At 61.9% G+C, this 9884-nt stretch overlaps 3 protein-coding genes across 3 annotated transcripts in view; 2 read left to right on the forward strand and 1 right to left on the reverse strand.

Annotated features, from left to right (window-relative positions):
* Positions 1-1390: 1390 nt before the first annotated feature.
* Positions 1391-3516, forward strand: MNEG_7969 (hypothetical protein; the record flags this gene model as incomplete). The annotated part of the gene is made up of 5 exons (XM_014043556.1): positions 1391-2029; positions 2209-2276; positions 2558-2648; positions 2973-3072; positions 3506-3516. The coding sequence occupies 5 exons, from the start codon at positions 1391-1393 to the stop codon at positions 3514-3516; spliced, it is 909 nt and encodes a 302-aa protein (XP_013899010.1).
* A 153-nt stretch (positions 3517-3669) lies between these two features.
* Positions 3670-6350, reverse strand: MNEG_7970 (hypothetical protein; the record flags this gene model as incomplete). Its single annotated transcript, XM_014043557.1, has 3 exons — positions 3670-3757; positions 4274-5870; positions 6287-6350. 3 exons carry the CDS (start codon positions 6348-6350, stop codon positions 3670-3672), a joined length of 1749 nt encoding a protein of 582 aa, XP_013899011.1.
* A 2174-nt stretch (positions 6351-8524) lies between these two features.
* MNEG_7971 (hypothetical protein) overlaps positions 8525-9884 on the forward strand; it is a gene marked incomplete at both ends in the record, with an annotated part of 2514 nt that continues 1154 nt past the window's right edge. Inside the window, 3 exons of the mRNA XM_014043558.1 lie at positions 8525-8545; positions 8649-8760; positions 8876-8913. Coding sequence (XP_013899012.1) covers positions 8525-8545; positions 8649-8760; positions 8876-8913 — 171 coding nt within the window. The remainder of the gene's footprint in view (positions 8546-8648; positions 8761-8875; positions 8914-9884) is intronic.

The raw sequence follows: 9884 nt of genomic DNA on the forward strand, positions 1-9884 counted from the left end.
CATCCAAACTCAGCCGCCGACCGAAAAGGCAAGTGCAGGCAATTATCACAGCCTTCGCGCGCCGTGGCGAAATGACCTCTTGCTTGACAACCCCCAATCCATCTTGAATGGCACAAATGGGCTCGTACCCATGACAGGGCATGCAGTGTGCGTTGGCACAACAAAAATCCTACCAATGGCTTGCTCTGTTCGTGAGTTTCACTCACACTGGCATCCACTTTCCAGTCTGCTCACCTCTTAGCTTGCAGTTCGCAGCACATTCCCTTTGGAAGGATGCGAGGTGTCTCTCGCAGAGCACACATAGCCACAGGAAATTCTCCCACAATTATTGCCTGACAATCTGCCTTGCTATGCCACAAAGGAGTGCAGTTATAAGCATGCATTGGTTCATTCGTGCATACGCAGCAACAGCCCCATGACCTTGAAGCAGGTTTGCATGTACCTCACTACCCAAAATCACCACACAATCCATCCTCCCAAGGCCATCGTTGTGTCGAACAAACGGGCACGGTCGTGGTGTGTGCAGGCTACAGGTGAGCAGCCAACAGGTGCAGGCAGGTGGGAGGGCTAGCAGAGTACTGCGGTACAACTTGGCGTTCAACAGGGGCACCCCATAATGGCATCAGCCCAGCCTGCCTAGTTGTTGTATGAGTGAGTGATGCTCTGTGTAGCAAGCGCTCACAGGCCGCTTCAGCATCATGGTTGTAGGTAGGACGCAGTACTTGTGCGATGTGCGATTGGTGCAAAGCACAGTCATCGCCCAGCTGATGGCATGATGGCAACCAAACGAGACCCATGCTCCTATGCATCGCCCAGGCGTTTACACTTTGTGCACGGAACATTTTCAAGCTTGCACATACGCCACACCCCACGGTGGTACACAGATCATTCTCTCCTTCCCGACACACGCGATAAAATAGACGCCTTCTGCTGTAACGACGTCATTAGTGGGCACCTTCGATCGGGTGGACGCTCTCGCGACGTAAGTTGGTGGTTGGAGCCGCTGTGCCGCTGTGCGCGTCGCTGTTTCGAGTGCCGCTGTACGCACGCCAGCCGAGTGCCGCTGTGCACTGCAGCTGCCCTTGCCCGCCTGGTTCATGGATGTAGCCCTTTAGACGCCCTTGCATTGTGCCGCCTGTTCCATGCAGCGGCTTCAGCTGGAGCGAGCTTGCTGCACACAAAGCAACTCCGCGCCAAAAGCACTGACATCGGCATAGGCTAGGACAACGGCAGAGGCGGCGCGCCGCGCCGTGCCAGCGGCATCAGTGGCGCTGCCGCCAAGCACGGGGCGCATGCGGCTGGGCCCGTGGCGCCTTGGCAGCAGCATCCTCCCCACCGCCCTCCAGGGGTACCCGTGCCTGCCAGGCAAACCAGCAGCCCCGCAGCAGCCATGGCCCTCGCGGGCTTTGAGGACTTTGACATGGACGACCTGCAGCAGCCAGAGGAGGAGCAGCCACCACCACTGCAACAGGCGGCGCTACTGCCTGCAGCACCCTCCCTGCCGCCATCGCTCGCGCCAAAGCCGCCAGCGCCCTCGCTGGCGCCGTCCCTGGCACCATCCTTGATGCCGAGCCTTGCTCCCAGCCTCGCGCCCAGCCTCGCGCCCAGCCTTGCTCCCAGCCTCGCGCCCAGCCTGGCGCCCAGCCTGGCACCCAGCCTGGCGCCCTCCCTCGCACGGCCAGCAGCAGGCGGCGGTCCGGCGGCGGCCGGCGCAGCGGCCGCTGCGGCCGCTGCGCCGGCTGGCGGCGGCGGCTACAGCTGGCTGGAGGCGGCCACGGCTGCGGCGGAGCCGGATGACGAGGCGGGTGACGGCTGGGCTGACCTGGACGAGGCGCTGGGCCTGGATGACGACGGCGAGGGCGGGGCGGGCGGCGGCAGCCAGCACGGCGGCGGCCGTGAGGAGGAGGGGCGGCGGGGTGGTGGCGGCTCGCGGCGGGCGCGGCGGGGGGGCGGCGAGGGCGACGTTGACTCTGACGACCTGGGGCTGGATGACGCGGGGGCTGACGAGGACGGCGGCGGCGCGGGGCAGGTGGGCGGGGTGCAGGCTTTGGGACACCTGCCCAGGTGGGGGACAGCGAAGATTGTCCAGCACTTGCAGTAAAGCAAGGATTGAGGGCTGATTGCAAACGCAAACACTGCGATATCATAGCTTCAGTGCCAAAACCTCACTGCCGCCCTCACCACACCTCCCCCCCTTCCCTGCTCAAGACCCCTGAGCCAGAGAAGGACCGCTTGGATGACATGCAGGTGGTGGACGAGGAGCACACCGCCACAGTGTGAGTGGGGGGGGGGGGGGAGGGGCGAGGCCACCAGGCGCCAGGGTGCCCAGAGCACAGGCTGACGCACTACGCAGTCATATATCCTCACACCAGCACTAGCCAGCACCCACGCTTTTGCAGAGCCCAAGCCCAACCACTGGGCTCTGATACCTCACTCATACACACGCGCAAACACACACACACGTGTGCTCACAAGCACGCGCGCACACACACACACGCACGTTGTGTATTATTATCTGACGCACCGTCTTGTCAACGCGACCCATGACATGACGCAGCCGCCAAGTTATGGCATCGATGGATGATGCGCAGTACGAGCGGTTTGTGGCCTTCAACAACGCGCGCCTCAACAGCAGATCAATGAAAAAGGTGAGGCCACGCGCACAGGGTGCGGATGACACAATGACAAGATCACGTACAGCTGCACAGGGAGGTGACCGTGTCGGGAAGTGCAGCATAATGCCCCAGGCTGTGGCCCAGTGCCTTCTCAAGAGGCGCATCTCCAGTCCCTTGGCCGCATGCTCCCTTGTCCTGCCTTGTGGTAGTCCCCACCTGCTGCACGTTTGCCAGCTACAGCCACCTTTGCGTGACTGCACACCACGCCCACCCCACCCCTTGACTCCTTGTAGCTGCATCCCCAGACCCTCCACCTCACCCCAGATCCTCAACACTCCACCCCCCACCCTGCCACAGCTGGTGTCAACCCTGACGCGCTCCGACAAGGTGGACCCCCTGCTGCTGCTGGCCCTGGGCTCCATCACCAAGGCCTTCCTGGGGGAGCTGGTGGAGCAGGGTGAGGGGGGAGGGATGCTGGGGGCGGGGAGCTGGAGGAAAAGAGGGTTGAGCGCCTGGCCCGCAGTGCCGCGGCTGCTTCCGAATGCTGGTGACGTTTGCGATCCTCTGCCTGCATTCAGCCGTGTGAAGGGTTTCGGGTTTTGCGAACAGCTCTCACATGTGGCGCCTGCACCGGTGGCAACCCCTCGACCGCAGCACGTCTCATTGCAGCTCGCCAGGGCCACCGCGGGGCGCTGCTGCCTGGCCACATAAGGCAGGCATACGCGCGCCTGGAGCTAGACGGACGCACGCCGCATAGGCGCGCGCCGCGCAAGCCGCTGCTGCGATGACGGCGCCGCCATGGCACATCTGAGCATGGCACCTGCCTTGGCTGACCAAGCAGCACTGGTCTTTCAGGCAATGCATGCGCCTGATGGCACGCCTTACGACAGGCTCGGCGTAATCTGCTACCTGCGTCGTCACTATGGAGCCACCCTGCAGTGCACGCACCTTGTAACAAGTTTGGCTGTTACTTGCAACGGTCAATAAAAATTCTCCACCGGCTGTGAACAACATGAGGTGCTTGAGATGAGCCGACTATTCCGCACAGAAGACCCTAAGCAGTCACGGGTAGGCGCTGGTTCTCAGGAACCACCGCATGCGCAGCGCTGCCACCGCCGCTGAGGCGCGGTCGAAGCGCCAGCCTTCACGAGCACAAAGGTTGGGTGTCTAGAAGTCATTCAGTGCCGAGAATTACTCAGGGCATGCGAAGCAGGTTCGCATCAACACAGTTTGTGCACGCACAAGTCATGGGGTTCGTATGCAACCACTTGTCAATCTCCACAAGCCATGCACCATGCCGTGACAATGCCCGTCCAACCAGTCACGTTGGTGAGCGCGTCGCAACAATTGAGAGGTGCCCTTGCCGGTTGCAACGTCACTACTCAGCAAGGGGCAATTTCCACGAGCACGCCCTGCACTCCCAGGGCTTCCACTCCATAAAATCCCACTGCATGCTTGGCCCGCCTGCCGAGCAGCTGTCCTCAAACAGTTCAAGCAACTCCCCTGAAATTTCCAATTCGTCGGCCGCTCCTGGTCCCCATGCAGCCTCTACGACCCTCAGGCGGGGGTGTGCTGCCAGAACGCACAGCAATTCGTCAGGCGGCAATGCCATGTCCCGGAAAACCAGCGTGCGCAGGGATGTCGTCCCGCGGGCGAACCGCAGGAATGGCGCGACGTCCCAGACGGCTGGGTACGTCTCGGGCGACGTAAACAGAGGCACCATCAGCACCAGGGACGCCAGCCGGGGGAGGTGCGCGGCAGCCTCCAGCGCGAGGGAGACCTCCACGGGCTGGTCGTCATCACGCAAGGTGGCTGTCCATGGTGCGAGAGTCAGGCTCACCACCGTCGTCGCGCGTGCCAGCCAAGCAAGGGAAGCGGGGTCGCCCACGTCGACGGGAACTCCGAGCCGCTCCAGCCGCATCATCGCCGCGATTGCGTCCCGCGCCGCCGCCGTGATCCAACCCGGTTCCACGCGCTCCAGGGCCAGCGACCGCAGGCCCGTGAGGCCGGCCAGCAGGGAGGCGACGTCAAACCGGGCGTCGCCACCGCCATCGCCATCGCCATCGCCATCGCCATCGCCATCGTCGTCGCTGTAGACGTCCATGTTCACCTCAAGCCCCAGGTGCTCAAGGGCTGGGAAGCGGGATTTGAAGTGGGCCGTGACAAAGCCCTCGTTTGCCTGGATGAACAGGTGCGTCACGTTATGGAAGGCGTGCGTGACTGGCACCCGCCACGCGCCCCGGTCTGACGTGATGTCGAAGAAAGAGAGCCGCCGCAGCCGAGGCGCGGCATGGGCTAGCTCGTCGGCGGTCGCGGGGGTCAGATCAATCTTTGTCAGCTCCTCGGCCTGTGGGAGGTTGACGCTGAGCCTCGATTTGCCCCCGGTCTGAGAAAGCCACAGCCGGGTCAGCGACGTGAGCTCCAGGCTGGGTTCCTCCCACTGCTCGTCGATGCCGTCGGCGACGAGCTCGGACAGGCACGGCAGACGCGACAAGTGAGCGTATGTCTCGTAGTCGATCACCATGCCGGGCGCGACAACACTCTGCAGGCGGTGGTCCAGCTCCCAGACGGCAAGGACCCCAATCGCGCGGGTGGCGGCGTACGCGTCGTCTTTGGCGTGTTGATGGTAGCGGCCGCCGCCTGCGACGAGGTGAGTCAGGTTTGGCAGGCGCTCCAGGATGTCCTCCAGGTAGTTCCAGTGCAGGCCGCCCTGAACCTCGAGGTGCGTGACCTGCTGCAACAGGCGCTCGAGCGGGCTGGCGCCGCGCACCACCCCACGGCGGCGCTTGCGTGCGCTTAGGATGGTGTCGTCCAGCAGGTGATGCTGCTGCACCACTGTGTCCCATGGATTCGATGACTCTTGCCGCTGTTGCTGCTGCTCCTGCTGCTGCTTTTGCTTTTTCTTTTGCTTCGGCTTCTGCTTTTCCTGCTGCGGCTTTGGAGGCGTGACAAACCAGCCGTCAAACGCCAGGGCCGTGACGGCGGGGAAGCGCGACCAGTCAGGGCGGCCGGCGGCCAGGTTTTGTGGCGAGAGCACTAGCCGTGATGCCAGCTCCTGGCGCGCCGCCTCGTCAAGCGCGCGGCACGCCAGCCTTGCAGCCCGGATGTCGCCCCTCGTTGCGCGACAGCGTTGCGCCAGAGTGCACGGGATGGTGCACCTGCAGTTGTCATCACCGTCCCCATCTGCTGGCAGCAGGTGCCGCAGCACCCGGCCCAGCAGTCCGCAGCCCAATGCATCGAGCAGCATCCCTGAGCCTGCGACATACCAGTGAGGCAGGGATTCAAGTGGCGTATCAGCCGCAGCACACGGGCTGGCATGGACTTTGTGCTTGAACAGCCTGTGGGAGCACGACTTTTACCCGACTCTGCATGTGCTGTAGCGCACACGCTCGGCGCCAAGCGCCCGCCGCGATGAGGAACGTCCGGCCCTCATAATGATGACATCTAGAGATGCCTGAGTCACCTCACCGCTCACAAAACGCTATGGCTCGTTCCACCCCCTCGACAGCGAGAGTGGTGTCTTGGCGCGTCGCTGTCACCGCAGTACAGGTTTTGGCGTTTCAACAAGCTACACGTACAAATGTGACTGCGGGTGACCGCGCTGCTGTGCATCGCACGTGGGCGCAACACCCCGATCCCACAAAGATCGAAAGAGTCATGCAAGCACTCACCAGCGTTGTCAGCAGCAGACTCGGCCGGCTGCGTGACGCCGTCAGCAGGCAGGCCTCCCTGCATTGCATGACAAGCACGTTGCACAGCAGGTTGAAACCTAATTTGCTGTGCTTTCTGGGTTCTGACACACCCCAATATGACTGGTGATGTTTGGGAGCCCAGCGGGGGCGCGGGGGCAGCGCCAGACCGCGAATTGCGGTCAACGCACGAGCTGCTTCAAAACGTGCATGTGCTGCGTCGAATTGATTGTGGGAGTTTCTTTGAGCACCAGTAGGATTCTGCCCCCGCCAAACACGATGACGTGTGTGTGATTTGCGGGCAGCAAGATGACCTGCAGACTGCCCCTGCTGGCATCGCAAATCAATACGGTTCCATGCACCCTCTGCAAAGAATACATTCTGGTGGTGGTAATATAATGCAGAGCGAGGCCCACCGCAAGCACCACTCTGACGAGCAGGGTCGCAAAAAGCGTGCTGCCGCCATCAACACAGGTGGCGGCAGCGCGAGCAGCGCTGATCGGCGCACAAGTGATGGCTGGGCATCCAGCGATGAGCGGGCCCCCAAACGCACCAAGCGCCAGGGAACCCGGGGCCGAGGGCGCGGCGGCAGGGCGCCGCCGCGCCGCCTCACCGCAGGCCGCTCATGATTCATGCTATTATGTTGCTATTCAAGTTGCTATGTCAAGTAGTTATATTGTAGGTCGGTCCAGATCTGTGCGTTGCATTCATCTCATTAGTAATACTTAATCCTGAAGCGTGACTCATGATCTGGGTGACTAATGCAGTGACACGCGGCGCACGAACTTGTGCGCACGTTCGTTTACCCAGCCCCCATTTTTGGCGGCCGCGGCTGCTACCCGCACCCCAGAATTAACTTCGGCTCCCCTAACATTTAGAGAGACGTGGCAAAAACACGCATTACTTTTTCACCTGGGCGGCCCAATGGTGGGTCTTGAGGAGATTTGAAATTGTGGCAACGCAAGCTGAGGATTGGCAACTCACCAGTCCTGCATTGCTCAAATCTGGGCAAACATCCAGGGGTCAAGCAACACGCAAAATCTGTTTGCTGGGTGGCACATGCCCCGGCTGCCCACCAGCGTTGCGTGAGTCCCATGCATTGACAGCTTTTCACGCGCCATCTGTAAGGTGCCAGCACATTGGCAACAGCTGCCATGGCTGGCGGGCGAGCGTGTGCATGGGCCAAGTGCACATGTCAGGTGCAGGCTGCCCGGGGTGATTGCCACAGGCACGCAGCAGGCGTGATGTCCGCCGCGAGTGGAACAGCTCGCCAAGCATCTTGCAGCCCAGAATGCACTAGACTCCTGAGTAGGCCCAGGCAATGAGAGATATTAAATCACAACCATGCCGGCCACATCATGAGCGCAGACCCCACACAGTAGAATTGAAGCAAGACTCAGTGCCACAGAGTTCCAATAGCACGTGCTGCTGCTTTGATCAGACAGCAGGGAACGATTGGGATTGTAACGCACACCCAAGCGAAACCCAGCATGCGTACAGCAGAGGTGAGCCCTTGATAAATCGCTACATGCTTCACGGGCATGGAGGAGCCAAGGGCGAATAGGAGAGTGTGGTGTCAGCACGAAAACCACGTGATGAGGATTACTTGGGCTATCATAACAGCATACAGACAGGCAGATATGGTGCATGCGGATGGATGGCATCATGTAGGTGACACTATCCCTCACAATGAGTCGTTCAGGCAGCAGCTTATCGAGGGCCAGCGCAACAGCGCAGGCGTCCAGGGATGGGTGGCGCGCTGTTCAAGATTACACACTCTAGGCCGTTGGCATGGCCGAGAATCAATTCACTACCAGCTTTGCGCATCTGTATGTACCGAAGCACGGACATAGGGCACAGATTGAGGATACTTGCTGGGAGCGAGCCCCATCCCAATCATGTCGGCGGCGTGCACCACTGGTGGCACCTCCTCTGCCTGGGCGTCACCTTCTGGGCATATCGATACAGGGCAGCCGCGTTCATAAGACGCAGGTTAGCGCTTCAGGCCCTATGATGTTTACAACCGCTCAGTTCTATGCGTTGCAGCACGTGCTCAAAAACCTGCATCAAGTTTGAACTCGACCAGCCCGCGGCCCGAGATGAGCGGCAGCGCCCAAAATAGGATCGTGACATTGGCAAAGCAGCTGCTGAGCCCAAGTAGCTGCGAGCAGTGTGCCAGCTGCACACCCAGTGCAACGGCGCAGGCAAGCAGCGACTGCAATGGCGTTTGCTGCGCATCTGGTGCCGCCCCAAAGCATGCGCCTGGGAAAAACGATGGCAACAGTCCAGGCATGCCGCTCGGCCCCTGGTTTACACATGCAGCTGCGAACACCGCTTCTCGCAGTGCGCCGCAGCGGCAGCACCGCCCTCTGGTCTGGCAGTTGCAGAGGAGGTGGCGGCTGCGCTGCGTGAGGGGCGCCCCGTGGTGGCGCTGGAGAGCACAATCATCAGCCATGGTGGGGCTGCAGAAGCATGGAGTCTGTCGCGGTGGCCTGCTCGATGAGCGCAATGTCAGCGGCGGTTTGGCGGAAGCGTAATGCATTGACCCCCTCCCCCGCCCTTTTGCCACAGGCATGCCCTACCCCCAGAATCTGGAGACGGCACTGGAGGTGGAGGGCGTTGTGCGGCGGGGAGGCGCGGTGCCTGCCACCATTGCCGTCATTGGGGGCCGCTGCTGCGTGGGTAAGATGCGGCGCTGGGTGGATTGCTGGGCAGTCAGAGCTGCCATTTTGCAGAGGAGAAGGGGGGCGATCATCTGAACCGTGTGCATGCTTGCCGGCTTGTGCAGGTGCAGCCGTGCGCCTGACATAGTTGTGTGGCTCAGCGAACCGCGCCAACAGCCTCACAGCCACCAAATTTCAGGTGTCCACCCTTCTTTCCACCTCAACGAACCTCCGCACGGCCCCATGCACTCACACCTGCGAGCAGGGCTGCAGCGCAGCCAGCTTGAGCACATCGCCAGGAAAGGGGCGGCTGTTAGGAAGGTGTCACGCCGCGACCTGCCTCTTGTGATGGCGCGTGGGGCGGATGGGGCCACCACCGTCAGCGCAACCATGCTGCTGGCGGCGCGCGCCGGCATCCGCGTGTTTGTGACAGGCGGCATCGGTGGCGTGCACAGGCGAGCGTTGAGGCACGGGACATGGGCGGGGACTCACTTTGGCCGCAACAGCTTTGGTTTGGTCCTGCATGAAGGTACCCGTATCGTCTGGCTGCCCTGAATCCTGGTGTTGTCACTGTGTCCGATCACCCAGCTTGCGCCCCCCCCCCCGGTGGGCTTCAAGCTCTCGACGTCACCCACATGGCCTCACACCCCATGTTTGCCGCCTGCACTGTCGCACCCATCAGGGGTGGTGAGTCATCGATGGACATCTCAGCAGACCTCACAGAACTGGGCCGCACACCTGTGGCCGTCGTCTGCGCCGGCGCCAAGTCGGTGCGGGGGCAGTGCGCGGCACGGCATGCACTTCACCAGAGGCGCCCGTCCCAGCCGTGGCCAGGGCCCCTCACCTTGCCACTTACCCCAGGGATGACGCGCTGCTTCACGTGCCGCCGCCCCCCCCCGGCGCCCACCCATCAACCC

The sequence above is a fragment of the Monoraphidium neglectum genome (genome assembly GCF_000611645.1).
Source record: "Monoraphidium neglectum strain SAG 48.87 unplaced genomic scaffold scaffold01465, whole genome shotgun sequence".
NCBI lineage: Eukaryota > Viridiplantae > Chlorophyta > Chlorophyceae > Sphaeropleales > Selenastraceae > Monoraphidium > Monoraphidium neglectum.